Source organism: Plectrocnemia conspersa, unplaced genomic scaffold (genome assembly GCF_051122295.1).
Source record: "Plectrocnemia conspersa isolate PC_06_02 unplaced genomic scaffold, ASM5112229v1 ptg000002l, whole genome shotgun sequence".
NCBI lineage: Eukaryota > Metazoa > Arthropoda > Insecta > Trichoptera > Polycentropodidae > Plectrocnemia > Plectrocnemia conspersa.
Window position 1 is genome coordinate 15,023,714 of NW_028277166.1, and position 16,848 is coordinate 15,040,561.

Consider the following 16,848-nt stretch of genomic DNA (forward strand, 5'->3'; position numbering starts at 1 on the left):
TTTAAGCTTGAATCAAAAATGTTCTACATACCAACACAGGGGTGTACTGCAGAAGTTGTACCACAAAAAAATTTTGCAGCTCATTAATACGTATTTTTTACAATTATAATATTAATAAAAATATATTCTAGGAGTAATTAGAAAAAATCTCACTGCGTGAGTAAAGTTGTAAAACTTGATATAAGCATATAATTTTTCACGATTAAGCAGTAATATTTAATATTTTTTTAAATAAAATACATAAAAAATAAATTTGCGGTAGAAAATATATACATATTATATATTCGAATAAAATGCGCTATATATATATTTTTTAGTATTTTAGGTAAATATTTGGTATTCTAAAGAGCGAGAAAATTTTGAGATTAGATTCAAATAATATTAGATACGTCAATATATTGACAAAAAAATCTTTTAAAGAGCAAAAATATTTTTTTATGCATGATTTATATAAGGATTGAATTTGAAAAAATTGGTATAAACCCTTTTTTTTTATTTTAATTATTAATCATGCTATTTATCTTAAAGGCAGTAAAATGCTATATTATTTTAAAGCATTTTCTCTCTAAAATTTAACTATTGTTTAGGTCTAAAACTTAGCTTGGAATAATTTTATATTATTAACTTTATCATAATCAATGTTTCTTATTTCTCTAGAAAAAATTCTATGGATATTTAATTTATATAAGAATTAAAGAGAAATTTTTATGTAAAAAAATACATGTAATATATACATAAATATACACATTTTTGTATATGAAAAAAATTATACAGATTATATTTATATCAATTATTAGGATCAAAATTTATTTATGCAAATTATATAATTATTAAAATATATACTATCCTAAAGAGTGGTGAAATATTGATTAAAATATATGAGTATATATTTATTCCCTGTTAATTTATTTATCACTTTTAATCACATGATATTATCTTTTGTATTTTTTAATAAGTGATAATATATCATTGTATATTTATGAATTTGATTGCATTTACATGAAATTATTGGATCATGTTTAATTTACCCAGCGAACGAATCTTTGGCAGAGACTTTATATATTAATTTTCAAGTAATTAACTATCATATATTTAATTTTAAGTAATTGATTCTTGCATTATTATTATTTTGTTGATCAAATAAGTCAAAACAAAATGTTTGATAATCGTTATTCCTTAAATAATATTTTCGGAGTGTTAATCGGAAATCATTTTTCTTACTACATGCTCTAAATGCAGCTACAAATTTACCGGAATATGATATAGCTTCAAATTTATAAAAAAATAAAAATCATCATTTCACAATTTTTTGAGAAATTATTCACGGGAAAAACAGTAATCAAAATATGAAGATTTTTGGGTATTTTGTTATAGCAAGAATACTGAAAAGCGTTAAAAAATGTTTAAAAAAACCCAGAAGAGAAGACCGCAATAAAATAATAATGATACAGCTAAAATAAGCGTGAAATTGTTTTGCCTACTTTGCAAACATCTTTGTGTAAAGGAAAAAACAAATTTAAGGATGAAATTATAACTTTATACATGTTAAAAATAAATTAATTTTAATGTATTGCAGTACATAAATGGTTTTCGATTAGCATAATATAATATTATACATAAGTTTTAATAAATTTGTTTTTCTATTTTTCTTTTAAATCGGAAAAGTAAATTAAATGACATCTAGTCTATGATGTACAAGATTTAAAAATAAAAATAAAATTGTAGCTTTACTGATTGTTTTCTATTTTTTTTTATGTATAGTACTGATAACTGCTGATTTTATTTTATTAACCGTTAAATCCGATAATCCAGACAAAAATTGATCATCAAGTAAAATAGCAATTTACGAAAATAGCTTTACCTTCTTAACTTTATGAAAAAGAAAAAAACATATGCAGTTTCGAATTTAATTAATGGATTTACATATAAATTGCCCTTGCCAGCACTTTCAAAATAAGATGAGCAAAACTAGTTATTTTTATATTATTAGTAAGACTTTTTTTGCGTTAGTTATTTGTATTACTTTGTCGTGGAATTGTATATTTTTTTGGCTTCGAGTGTAATTAAAGCTCGTTTGCTATATCAATTCAAATCGGTTCAAAGGAATATAATTGAGGAGCCATACTTAAAAATTCGTCTATTGAAATGTTAAAAATTTAGTAATTTGTAACGCTACCTAATATACTGTTCAAAACACAACTAATTGTATTTTTAATTCAATGTTAAAATGTGAGTGTTATCACAAAACTCGCATATTTCAATGTAAATGCACTTACAAACATCTTTAATGTCATTGTTAAATTTTTTAATAACTATATTTTAGTTGTAAACATTTTATTACACAATCAGATAAGCAAGGTTATGTAATCAAACCTTATTTGGAGAAAAAAAGCAGATAAAAACATGGAAATCAGTTTTAATCACTTAAAAGCAAAAGTCAATAATTTTATCTTTTCTCTTTTTATTAAAATTAAAGAAACCTGAAAAAGCAGTATATTTTGAGTGTCAATATATAAATAGAAAAACCTTAAGATGACGAAAATACTAGCTGTTCTTTAGTTGTAATGATTCTGACAGAAACTAATGATTCTAGTCAGAATAAAATGAATAAAATTAAGCTTAAAGCTTTTTTTAATCAATTAATAATATAAAATGAACTTCCCAGTACCATTTCTTAAGACTGCCAAAAAAAAATTTAATCCATGCTCCATGACATACAACTTTCAGCGAGAGCTCAGCAAATCGTAATATCTTCTACATATGTAACAAAAACTGTCATTGCAGTGCCTTAAACTGCCCTCGAACAATTTACTGATTTGACGTATTATTTTGAGGGTTTCAAGTGCACTTAAGTAAGAAGTATCTGTCAGTTGACAGCAGTGTTGGCAATATTACTGTCACTCTGCTCTGTACCTCAGCGGTGAACGGACGCATCCGCGCCTGCTCTCGCTGCCGTTCAAAGCTCCGACCCCCCACCCGCGACCATTTGCAACAACTACGACGCCAGAGACATTGCCAGCGCGATGAAGAAGACGCTTACGCGCAAGCGTGCGGTGGGTACGTTAAAAGCGTACCTATCGCCATCAGCAGAACAAGAATGGCAGATGCCAAAGAAAACTGCCCGACCCTCTACTGACGCCAACCTGTTGCCGACTTCAAGTCATAACAGGTATGACAAACTCCCCGAAGTTGCCGGGAGTAAACACGCAAGAGTGCCACCTGTCATCATGGAGGTGGTTGGCACACATCTCCAGACCATCGACCTCATCAAGTCGATGACCAAATCAGGTAATTTTACCCTCCGCTACACCGGAAGAGGTAATGTTTCCATCCAGTGTGCGACGCTCGAACTACGAGCGACCCTGATGGATGGTTTGAAGGGCCGCCGTGCCTTTCACACCTTCACTGCCGACGAAGACAAGACAGTTAAATCTGTCTTGAGGGGGCTTCCTGAGGTTCCCGTTGAAGAAATCGCTGCTTATTTGGAGCGGCAAGGATTAAGCGTCGTCAAAGTAACGGCGATGAACACCAAGGCAGAGACCTCCTCGCGGCTCTACCTGACGCAATTTTCCGCTGAGACGACGGTGACGTCCATAAGAAGCATCCGGTACGTTTGCTTCACTAAGGCCACGCTTGAAAAATACAAGCGTAATAAGTCGCACGCGACTCAATGTTTCAGATGCCAGCAGTATGGCCACGCTGCGAGGAACTGCCAACGAGACCCCAGATGCGTGAAATGCACAGGAAACCACGCCACTTCCGAATGCACTAAAAAAGACCGAGAGACGCCAGCAACCTGCACTGGATGCAGCGGAAGTCACCCGGCCAACTACAAGGACTGTCCTCGCAGGACAGAATATCTCCTGCAGATGAAGAAGAGGCAGCAAAAGCCACATACCGCCGTACTGACCGCACCCAAGCCAACGTTCGCTCTGGAACAGAGTCAGTTTCCTGCCCTTCGGCCAACGAAACCAGCAGTGAAAAAACCGACTATCGTCCCGGAAGCCACCCCAATTAAGACGTCAGAAATGTATTGCGTTCAGGCATTGTCTTCTGACCATCTTCCAGTGTTATTCTCGCTGGAGGGTTCAGCGGAGGTAGTCTCTGAAACGCTTTTTGACTATTTAAAAGCTGACTGGAAAAAGTTTAAAGATATAGTCGAGTCTCGTTTGCAAGATGAGCGACAGAATTATACTCCGCATAACATTAAACAAATTGACGATGATATCAGTTATTTAACATCCGTTATCGAAGAAGCCAAAATATCATCAATACCGACGCGTAAAAATCATAATAATAAAAATCAACTTACTCCACAACTTATCGAAATAATAAAAATCAAAAATAAACTAAGAAAACAGTGGCAAAATAATAAATCTCCGCGACTTAAATCTGTAATAAACCGCGTAACTAGTTATATTCGCGATAAAATTCAGCAAATAAAAAACGAATCGTGGACGCGTAAACTAAAAAATCTAAACCCGGCAGATAATTCCTTATGGAAAATAACTAAATCACTTAAATATAAACATTCGGAAATACCCCCATTAAAAAATGGAAACACCATCGCATGCACGAACAAGGATAAGGCAGAAAATTTAGCCAGCGCTTTCTCCACATCTTATTCGCTTACTGTAAATTACTTAGATTCAAAAATAGACAACAAAGTCGCCCGTGCGATACGAAATATTAATTCATCTAGCGTAGATATTAGTTTAGTGAACAAAGTTAGTTTATCAGAAGTTAATAACATCATAAAAAATTTAAAGAATAGAAAAAGTCCCGGTATAGATAAATTAGATAACGTTACGATAAAACAACTTCCAAGAATTAGCATCAATTATCTAACAAATATTTTTAATGCCTGCTTATCTTTCGGGTACTTTCCCGCTATTTGGAAAACCGCAAAGATCCACCCAATTAGAAAGCCAGGAAAGGATAACACTATCGCAATTAATTATCGTCCAATAAGCTTATTACCGTCATTCAGTAAACTATTTGAAAAAATAATTTTATCACGTTTAAAGGGATCTTTGGGGAATAAAATTATCAATGAACAATTTGGCTTCCGCGAAAACCACTCTACGACTCATCAGCTCAATAGGTTAACAGAGCACATCTCTGCTAATTTTAACATGAAAAAATCAACGGGACTCTTATTGTTAGATGTGGAAAAAGCGTTTGATACTGTGTGGCATGATGGGTTGATTTACAAACTCCACAAATATAAAACCCCTAACTATCTGCTACACTTGTTACGCTCCTACCTTGATCGTCGAAGTTATGTTGTTTCAGTAAATAATGAACAATCGATACCGCGTAATATCCCAGCTGGTGTTCCTCAGGGGAGTTTACTTGGACCGTTCCTTTTCATTTTGTACACAAATGATATACCTATTTTAAAAAATACTTGTCTTTCAATGTATGCCGATGATACGGCGATAATGAGTAGCTCTTACGGTCTTAAGCCTATTTCAATAAAATTGCAAAAATCCTTAACTCTCTTAAGTAATTATTTCAAAAAATAAAAATAAATCAGGACAAAACGGAGGCTATAATTTTTACAACTCGACGACAACCTTTGCCCCCGACTATTATAAGCGAGCAGGGAAAGTATATAGAATGGAAGGCGAGCGTTAAGTACCTCGGAATTCACCTGGACTCCAAGCTTAAATTTAATAAACATATAACCGAACTTAAATCTAAAGGGCTCACAGCCATTGCGGCGTTAAAACCAATTTTTAATCGAAAAAGTGCGCTAAATACTAAAAATAAAATTCTATTATATAAGCAATTAATCAGACCGGCAATGACTTACGCCTGCCCAGTGTGGAGTAATACGTGTAATACTAACTTTTCTAAGCTACAAGTTGTGCAAAATAAAGCTATAAAAATAATTTATAATACACCTTTTTATACTAACCTCAAAAAACTTCATAATAAATATTTAATTCCAACTATTAAAGAACATGTTCACCACCATACTAATAATTATTATAAAAAAATACCGCGAAATCATACTAACCCGTTAATCTCAAGAATCGGTGATTACGACAAAAACAAACTCCAATTTAAATATAAACACAAAATGCCAAAGCACATCTTGCTCTGACGCATAAATTTTATCTATTAATTTAACAGCTCCAGGTCCACGAGTTTTATATTAAAAATATATGTTTATAATTAATAATTTTTTTTTTTTTTTTTTGTTAAAGGTGTTTATGTACTTTGACCTAAACTTCACGTATTTTATGTTCTTTTATTATTCTTATTTTTGTAATTCCTCTTAATTTAGCTAATCAATCGTAAATTGTGATAATTGTAATTAACCAGCAACCAATGAAATGTAAATATATATGTTTATAAAAATGTATTATTTAATTATGTAATAAACAAAAAATTAAAAAAAAAAAAAAATATTACTGTGTTACCAATGTAAAAAAGTGTTGCAAACACAAACTAATTATAACCTACATATATATTTATATATATATATATATATATATATATATATATATATATATATATATATATATATATATATATATATATATATATATATATATATATATATATATATATATATATATATATATATATATATATATATATATATATATATATATATTCATATCTGTAACTAAAAATCTGACGTACTAGATTTTTTTTTGTTTATGAATTTACCTTTGCATACTGCATTAAGATTAGGTATTGTTATGCAACAAAAAAATGTTGACTAGTGTAATTTGAAGAATTATGGATGCTTAGCAAATATGTTTCTTATACACAGACAAGCAAACGCATCAAATGATCCAGTACTACACACATCAAAAACATTATGATCTGTGAATAGTAAACTGTAGCTGGTATTTTCTACTCGAGTTTCCCCAACAGAGGGCGAACAATTATGGCTGAAATATATTACATTATACTAGAACGTATATCAGAATTAGTTAATTGGAGTAAATTCTCGTAAGACACGCTCTCGAAAAAGTTTGCGCATTAAAAAGTATGGGAAATCTTACCTGTCCCTCCATATTTTATAGCCGCTTATATAATTTTCAGTAGCTAGATATGCAACTGATATGTATACACTTGTATCTAGCTAAAAAGTAATAAGTTTAATAAATAATGTGCATGAGCTTTTAGGTTACTTGATATTAAGAGGTTGCTGCAGCTATAAAGCACCGTAAACAAGCTTACACTGGATATTCATAATCCTAATGGTAAATTAATCACATTTTGAAACAAAATGACCTGTGTTGGTTTGAAACTATGCTTGTCGTTATATAACCACCTCCAGCAGTATACCACCATATCGATACTTTTAGACAGGATAATGCATAACCGTTAAACAATATAATGTATCCCATAATAAATTTACCGTCTTCGAAATTGTAACACGGGCATATCGGGTTATCGGCGAAGCTGGGGCAATCTCCGGTGCTCCCGGCGGCGGCCGCAGACCCCAGCCCCGGAGGAGCCGCCCCAGGGCCGGCGGCCCCCGAGGCCCCACAGGGCTCCCACAGCAAGCGCACCAGGGCTGCCACCACCACCACCAGCCGCATCACGTCACCGCCGACATCTCACCACATCACTACTACTGTAATACGACACGCGTTCACTTTTAATTACAAACTTATCTGGCGCACCGCCACCATCAAGCTGCTGGATTTTCAGCGATGTAACCGAACGACGAGAGGCATTTTCCCTCAGATTTAGTGGACGATTAATCTCGCGCGAGCAAAGCGATCTGAAACAAACGAAAAGACTAAATTAAAAAACATACTTATTATCATAAACATACATATGTCGATTTTCACGATACAGATTTGGCCAACATACTATCAATATTTATCAATTTAATTCTTAAAAATGCGTAAAAAACGATTAAGGCTTTTTATTATTTAGTAGATAGTATATATATTTTTTTAATATTGTGGTCGCATGTATCATATCTTAAATCAAGGTATGTGTACGCAATAAAGTGGCATTTTTTTATATTAGTATTCCTAAAAACTACATGGTTTCCATTGTGAAAAATAAGACTTGGATGGATATCGAAAGTTCATCATCATTTTTACAATAATAGTTTTTAATTTATAATTGTTTTTTATTATTTTTTTTTCATTAAAGTATATTTTGCGCAATCCGGAACTCGACATTGAAGACAAAATAATTGAAAATTCATACTAAATAATCTTTGAAACGAGTCAAGGCAGAATTATATCGCAGTTTAATATAACAGCAAATTTTATTTTTTAACAAAAATATAATATGAAAAACTGAACTTCAAAAATATGTGTAATAGATTAAGAATATTAAGTATATTGAATAAAACAAATAAATCATTAAATATATAATTACGTATTATTTAATTAAAATGATCTACAAAATGTAACATTATAGTTTGAGTAAATAGCATACTTAAATTTATCTTTAAGGAAATTTTTATGCCTGCACTACACTCTCTGGTAGTTGGCCAAGGTTGGCCGAGGACGGAGAATATAGTGGGTTACTTCGGTCTAATTCGGTTCTGCCCGCTCTAAAATCTCCCGGCAGTTGTCCTAGGTTACCGAGAACGGGAGGTAAAGTGGGGGTAATTCAGTCGACATGGTCAGCTTCTAGCGCTTCCGAACATTGTCGGCAAACGGACCGAAGTCGGAGCTGCTCTTTCGAGCGCGAGCGGTGAGGTACTTCACCTTTTGCTATCTCGCCTGTTAAGTGACGAGAGTGAGAGAGATAATGATATGGTTTTTCGCAAACTGAAATAAAACGAGTAACTCGGTTCAATTTCAGTATGCGCGTAGGCGTCCTATGGTCAACACGCGTGACGAGCGCTGCATCGTGGTTACATGGTCAAGTTATAATACCACATGCTTATCGGGGACTTCAACAGACTCTTACTGACATCTTTGAATATTTTAGGACACCAAAAGGGATTAATTATATTTTTGATAGTATATTCTTTTAACAGATATCGTTATTGTATTTTTTTTCATATAAAATTAAATAATTTAAAATAATTAGTGGTACTTGATTTTGTTCAAAAAAATCGTTTCGAATATCCTTATGTATTTTTACAGCTGTACGTGATATGCGCAGCCGCCATGCGGATGTCATATCACATTGCTGTCTGGACGGCATATGAAATTTGTGGCAGTGTGGCCGCTACTCGGAAGTCTGTGACCTCAACCAACTTCAGTTGAACTTCGGTTCGGACAACTTCCAGAGAGTGTAGTGCAAGCATTACACTGAATAACAGTCAGTTGTGACTTATGTCGTTCGGGTCGCATGTCTTTCTTTTGGTAGTGTTTGGATTAACATCTGAAAGTGTGCTACGAACATAACAACAACAAAAACATCGCAAGTGTCGTCGCAGGATATTGCTTTTGACGTGAATTTTTGACCTCTGAGAAGTGATAATTGTTTTTTGTGTTCTTCTATTGGCTAAGATTCGGTTTTGATGTACTTCTTAGAAATCGTAGTATGCTATCGTCGAGTATTTAAAACAAGTTGTAAAAGTAAAAATTCGGGTCTGACGCTATTGACATACCTTCATTCTTCTTTGCGGGTTTCTACAAGCTTCATATGCATAAACTCATTATTTTTAAAAGATATTGCTTGGTAAAGAATATTCTACTCCTTTATATTTGAAAGAAGATTTTATTTCAACGTAATTTGATAGTGACTAGACATTCCAACTTGAATATTTTAATATATTTACCCTTTTTTAACTATTCGATATTCAATAAATTAAGCAACTATTTGGAACTTAAATATTTTTTGAGCGACAAAAAATAACAATTTCTCATGATTTTAATATAAATTACGCTCTAGTAGTGATTATTATGTATCAGCTTTACGCAAAATTCTATCTCGAGTTTAACCTTAGTGAAAAGAATTGACGCATTTCTTTTAAACATATTTAGCGCCTGGTCCATTCTCTTCTTTCGTCTAAGAGTTTGATAAATGACTTTGGAACAAATAACAAAAGAAGTGGCGATAACACCGATCTCAGGAGCGGATGTTCATTCATCTATCGTCCGAAAGTGAACGAGGCAAAACACTGGCGTCCAAGAAATACAAGAAAATGAAAAAATATGATTTGAGTAATCATAAGCAACTGCAAATTTTTAATATTGTAATATCATGGAACGGTAATAAAATTCGTATTTATATTGTCTCTAACAATCTGGAATTAGACAGAAGGGTGGAAAAACACGTGGTAAGTTATATTTTTTTTATAAAATGTAGGTATCTCATCCTTAAGAAATATTTAATATATATCAGTGAACAGTGAAACATCGATCGTTACACATCTATATTTGCGTATGAGTTGTAAGATTATTTACTGACAACTAAATAATCGAGATCACGTTTTACTAGCAAAGGCACCCGGTTATTCTTAGTTTATTAAAATTTACTTTTAGAATCTATTTTATTCATTTGGTGATTAATTTTGTTGCAAAATTTTTTGTCGCAATGAATGGGGTAGACAATAAAAAAATATCACAATTCATTCAGTAAATTGTGATATACCCCATTTTCCTTTCTATCGTGTTCATATCTTTTGAATCGAAACAAATTGCTGCGTAACCAGAGTGTTAAACCCTCGCGCTTCGCTGAATTATTTAAAAGTCAATTAAAACGGAATTAAAGATTCCGACTAGTCTGCGAATAGAGTAATGTTGTACAGTGATAAGATGCACACTTCGGTCGAGTTGAATTCCGGGAAAACTTGTTAATTAAGTTCAGACCCGAAACGTCTGGTTACGGTTCGAGCGCGTCCAACTACCGAGCAATTCGAATGTGCTCAGACGAAAAATTACCTGACCGCCTCGGAAAACATTTTGTTGTTTTGCTAGTAAGGAGAGGTAAAATTCATCCCTCTGCGCTAAGATGCAAATTCTGTGAATGCACCGGATTCAACTTTTCAGCCGGTTAATATCGCAAAGAAGCAGACTTTCCGAGCCGGGGCAAATGGTACGGTTTAAAATTTAGTTTGGAACTTTTGATAGTGCCCTGCCTTTAGCGCAGTAAGGTTGTAATGTTTTGGATAAAATAAATTAAAGTTATCTTCACTCATATTTACTAAAAAGTGTATAAACAGTAGGCATTTTAATGTATATAAATTATATCATATTGCTCGTTATAAACAGCTCATGTTTAGATTACGTAATTGTTATTTAAAAAAATAAATAAGTTAATATAAGCCAATATTATTAAAATAATGCTAGATATTTAGAATATGAATCTAGTTTGCTGCAAACATATTACTTTTCATCCAGACGTTCAAAATGTATGCCTCAAAAGTTTCCGAGATTGTAAATCACGTTTGCTTCACGGGACACTTACGGGAAACTCTCGTGATGAAATGCCAATTGTGTAACTTTTCCAAGTGTCATGGTTCTTTTATGGTCGACGTGTCGAAATGCAACCGAGTGTGTATCACTCGGTTGAAAAAGTTTTGCATGAAAACGCTGCTACTATGACACGTGAAAAGCGTTTTGAAAAATTTCCATTTTAGCTGCATATTTTCTTCTACTATATAATATTATTATAAATAATATAAAAATATATGTTATACTAAAAATTATCTTACACATAAAAAGGTGAAGAGATTACAGAAATATCTTCCAACAACTCTTCAAAACAATAAAAAAAATATTCATTAGTGCAAAATATCTTGGCACTAAAAGCTCTTCTTAAAACAATATAAAATATGATTATACTATAAAACAAATCAATAAAGTGAAAGTAAACACTTTCTTTAAAAACGAAAAATACGCAATATTATATAATTATATTTTTAAAGAGTTAAATCTGGCTATTTAAAATACACATATATTTTGAAAAAGCGGAACCGAGACATCTAGATTTTCTAATTACACTTCATCTTATGAAACCACAATGCTACGTGATGAAGGTGTGACGTTAACGTTGAACCATGGATAGCCACGATAAATAAGATAAATGTTACTTTTGGACCCCTGCCCAGATATCGATTTGCTTTGGTTGCTTGGATATTAATTATATTATTTTATTTATTACTGTGCATAATTATTTTATTAGTAATTGATTTTTTTTAAGTTTTAAAGTAAAACGAAATATTTAGATAGTTGTTTTTTATGATTTATTACATAAAACAAATATCAATAACTTTTTCAATCGTTATTTTATTCTCTGTCTGTGTTCTAGTTTGCACCAACATATAATCATCAGTTGTAGTTTTTTCAATTATGAGTGTATGATAATCATTTTTACCTAGCTGTGTTTTTATGTGGTCTAGCGCAGTTTTTATGAAAAAATCTTCATTGTCTTTGTTTGAGCAACCAGAGAATCTTGTCAACTTTAATAAAAAAATATTTTTTATATTGTATGTTAACGTATTAATAATCTTGTGTGTTTTACCTGACAATATGCAGTGACGAAAAAAAACGATAAAATTAATAATTGCTTCATAACTGGATGAAATATAAAACAACTTTTCTTTATATATTCATACTGATTTATTGATATGATCAATATAAACTCACTCTTATATATAAAGGTAAATATATAAAATAGAACGTAAAATTATGTTATGTACAATAAAAACGTACGTTATTTTATTGTAATGCGTAAATAATTTGTTTTTATAAAAGTAAATTTAAAACCAAAATATTTTATAAAAATATATATATTAATATTTTAATATTATAATGTAGGATTGGGAGGCTTAAGACAAAAACATAATTTAAAATAAATACATTATACTTGTTTTAATGTTGCCGGAATTGTCATGTTTAATAATTTCAACAACCTGTACACCATCATCTTCAAATCTATACAATTGTATTTCATTATAGTCGAACATATCTAATTGATCTTTTAATTGGATAAGTACCCATTTGTAAAAACGACGATAGTTTGCTATGGTTTCCCTATCGTTTTCACTATCGGTTTCATTACACCATACCTTAACAATAAACATAAAGCAATAAATTAGATATAATTTATATTTGTAGAATTAGAAGTATAAAATACTTTACCTGAGTACATGTAATGACAAAGACGATTAAAATATACAAGAATAACTTCATGTTGTCAATATTTTTAAGTTCAACTAATATATATGAAAAGGTAATTCTTTATATATGTATTATTTATTTGCGAGAAGTTTATACAAAAACCATAACAATTGCTTTTTAAATTATTGTAAATTTGACGGGAAATTGCTTTAGTGTTTTAACGATTCTGTTTACAAGGCAAAAATACACGTGTATGTTATTGAATATAGTAAATATATAATAATACATTTAGTATTAAATCACTGTTTTCTTTGCTCAACTTAATCAACGCACGATATTCGATTTAATTTATAATTTATATGTTCTTATACGTACAAAATCTTAATTGAAAAATTTGGCTGATGAGATCAAAATTTATGATATTATATTTAATCTAATAATAAAAATAAAGTTTTTTTTCTAGAAACATCATAAAAAAGTTTTATATTGTATTGGCATTTTTTTGTATTACATAGGGGTTGCATTTTTACTTCTTTTTATGTTCTAACTTGTATAGTTTTTTGCTATGTATATTAATAAATAGCTAACTATAAATCTGCGCAAAATACTGTTAAACTAATCCACTATTCATGCTCGTTTTTTCAGACTATATATATATTTTAGCTCGCACCAAGATTTTTGCTCTAGGACTAAGGACTTTTTTAAAAACATAAAAGCTTGTGATTGATACAATGCTTTAATGTTAATGCGCCGTTTTTATTAATATTAAGCTGTTATTTTTTTAAAAATCTTTCATTGTACAATAACATACATATGTTACAATAGGATAACACAAACAATACATACTAGTAAGTAATGCGACACTAAACTAAAATAAAAAAATCTGTACCTTATGTTTTAATATTTATAAACTAGTATTATATTATAAGATTACAATCAAGAGATAATTTGTATTGACTAAATTTTTTCTTACATTCACTTGAAAAACCTTTACGTTGCAGTTAATAAATTTATAAAATACTGGTATTATTCACATACGTTGATAAAGAATCATACTTGTGAAACTACTAGTAAATAGATACCGAAGATACAGAGTCGCTTTATTTTTTCACAAGCAGCGAAGTGAAAAATATGGCGCGAATAGTTCCCGAGTCACGGTCGTATGGTAATCGCTCCTTTATAAGAAAATCAAGTACAATGGAGCATATATGGCTGTTAAGTCGTTATGTTGGCAATAAAAAGAAAATTCTCTCCCGAAATGGTGTAATAAACTTCCCTCCGGCGGAGCAACAAAATACTTCCTGTCGAAATTACAGCGCTCATTCGTCGCCTGCATGTGACGGATAACAAAGCGTTTATATAAGAGTTTTGCTTAGATGACGTTTTGCAAATTGGTCTCAGTGGAGTGTTAAAAAATGAATATATCGAGCAAAAGCTCAGCAATTTCCATATACACAAAATATTAGGTAAAGTCTATCAGTGTTGTTTTAAAAGTACATTCAACAGTTCAGAGCACTATTATAATCTTACCAGTGTAAAAATAAGCGTGCTTATTGAAATCTGTAAAAGTAATATCTAACGAATAATATCATATTTACACAAAAACATACATTTCAAGATTTCATTTATATTTTATTGGCAAGTTTTTAATAGAAAAAGTCAAGCATGTTATGTTGTTTTGATTATGGCGCTTATCTTTGGTACGATAAAATTTGTTTCTCTGTTTGTCTGTATTACTAACAACTCGCAAATGAAAAAATATATACAACAAGTAGTTTTATTTTATGTTAATAATATAGTTTTACTCAAAATAAATCTACAAAATAATACAAATATAGGTAGTATAAAAATTTCATAATTACTTTGATGTTGAAAACGAATAAGGTTAATAATTTATGCAGTGAAACTATTTTTATAAATATTACTTTTAAATAAAAAAATATTACAGTGGTTAGTAAAATATGTTTTTTCTTAATTATTATTATGCCTAATTCATCTCACATGGTTAAAATTTAAATTGCAGTATTCTTTACTAATGTTAAAACGTAAATCATCATACATATACGTAAAAAAACCTTTACACGCATTTTTAGTATTACATATCTAATTAGAAGCTAGTGCTTAAACATTTGTTAACATATATTTTAAAAACGCAGATTTTTCTTGCCACATATATTTAAAAAAAGTAATATCCTAAAATTTATTCGTGATTAGCCATTGTTGTGTATTCATGCTCTGGTCACTAGAGCATGGATAGAGAAGAACTAGTCTAGTGACTAAAATTGTCTAGACATTTTTAAAATACGTTCTACTTTGTTATTTTATATGTAGATACATCGTTTAATATTTTTTAAATTACAAAAATATAGATTTAATAGCTTTACAGATACAATTTTAAGAAACTATTTAGTCTTAAAGTAATTAAATCATTTATTATTTATTAACACTAACGCCAATCAATTATAAAGTCAATAAGATCAATTTATTAATTTACTAAAAAAAATATTGTATGAAGAAAAATCTCCCAATGTCTGTTTTTTAATTTTACAAATTTAAGTCGATTATCACAAGAAAACCATATGGTAACCCTAAAATATGCAGTAGAGAGCAGTTATTTGTAAAGACAATAATCATATATTGAGATATAGATTCTAAAAGGATTATCAATTTTATTAAAAAAAAATATTTGGCTTTTTGCTTATTTAATATGTTGTCTTCTTAATTTTTCAACAATTAGCTATAAAAACTCGATCTTCTCAACTGTATGTAGTTGAAATAACCTGTATTTTTGCATTTATCTATATTATAAAAAAACAACTTCTAAAAAAAATTGCATGATTAAAAAACCGCATATTATTGCCAAAAATTCAATCATAATACAAATGGAGGTAACATTTTCTTCGAATCACATTAATTTAACTGAATTTTTACAGTTGTAAACTAAACATATAACATATGTCATTATTAAGGAGTTTAATCTTCTATAGACACACCTAAATCAGAGTTTGAATATTGTCACGGTAGGGTACTTTTTTCTTCGATGGTAGTCAGTAAATAAAGCAAGTTGAAATGTGTTATTGTACTCTTTTAAAAAAAAAGTATACCATTTTTTTTGTTAGGGCTTGCACATTTAAGTCAGCAAAGAAAAAAATAAAAAAAAAAACACAAAATTTAATTTCTAGTTCTCATTTTTTGTAAATGTACATCAGCTATGATTTATACTCATAACACAATAAATGTTTTTTTTTTTAATATTTTTTAGTTTGAAAATATACAAAATATTATATTTATATATCATATTAGTAACGGTATTGTTAATTTAATAACAATTTTTTTTACTTAGCATAAGCTTATGGCTCTGTATTATTCAATACATTCCGATGGTAAATAGCAGTTAAGTTATCTTTTTCAAAAATTTGTTGTGATACACCATTCCAAAATACGTTATAATTATCAGTCTCGATTACATTGCTCTAAAAATATGTATAGCAATTAATATTTCATAAGCACAAATAAATTATTTTTAATTTACCGAAACGAAGTACGAGAAGCAAGCGAGCATAAAAACCATCCAAAAATATTTCATTTTGTCGGTTTTCAGTTTCTAATGTATTAAAAGCAGTCTGGTTCGTTTTATATAGTGTATTTACTCTTGTTATGTACAACTGTGACTATTTTTACAATAAATTATTTTGCTTTATCGAAGTTTATAGTTATTACAATTTACGTTTTATTACATGTAATAAATTATGAAACTGGTTTATTATTTAAATATTGACGTACGTACTTATTATTTAACATTAATGCATATATTAAAATATTAATAATTGGTACA

The 16,848-nt window shown here is 30.2% G+C and overlaps 2 protein-coding genes across 5 annotated transcripts in view; one reads left to right on the forward strand and one right to left on the reverse strand.

Moving 5' to 3' along the window:
- The window catches only part of LOC148237832 (uncharacterized), a 444,404-nt gene that overhangs the window by 12,413 nt on the left and 415,143 nt on the right, over positions 1-16,848 (reverse strand). For all 4 annotated transcript variants that reach the window (XM_088205822.1, XM_088205820.1, XM_088205821.1 and 1 more), the window contains one exon: positions 7,385-7,753. In XM_088205822.1, coding sequence (XP_088061948.1) covers positions 7,385-7,568 — 184 coding nt within the window. In that variant the 5' untranslated portion in view covers positions 7,569-7,753. The remainder of the gene's footprint in view (positions 1-7,384; positions 7,754-16,848) is intronic.
- On the forward strand, positions 2,906-4,108 carry LOC148237833 (uncharacterized). The gene is made up of 3 exons (XM_088181300.1): positions 2,906-3,607; positions 3,680-4,021; positions 4,069-4,108. Exons 1-3 carry the CDS (start codon positions 3,024-3,026, stop codon positions 4,106-4,108), a joined length of 966 nt encoding a protein of 321 aa, XP_088037426.1. The 5' UTR covers positions 2,906-3,023.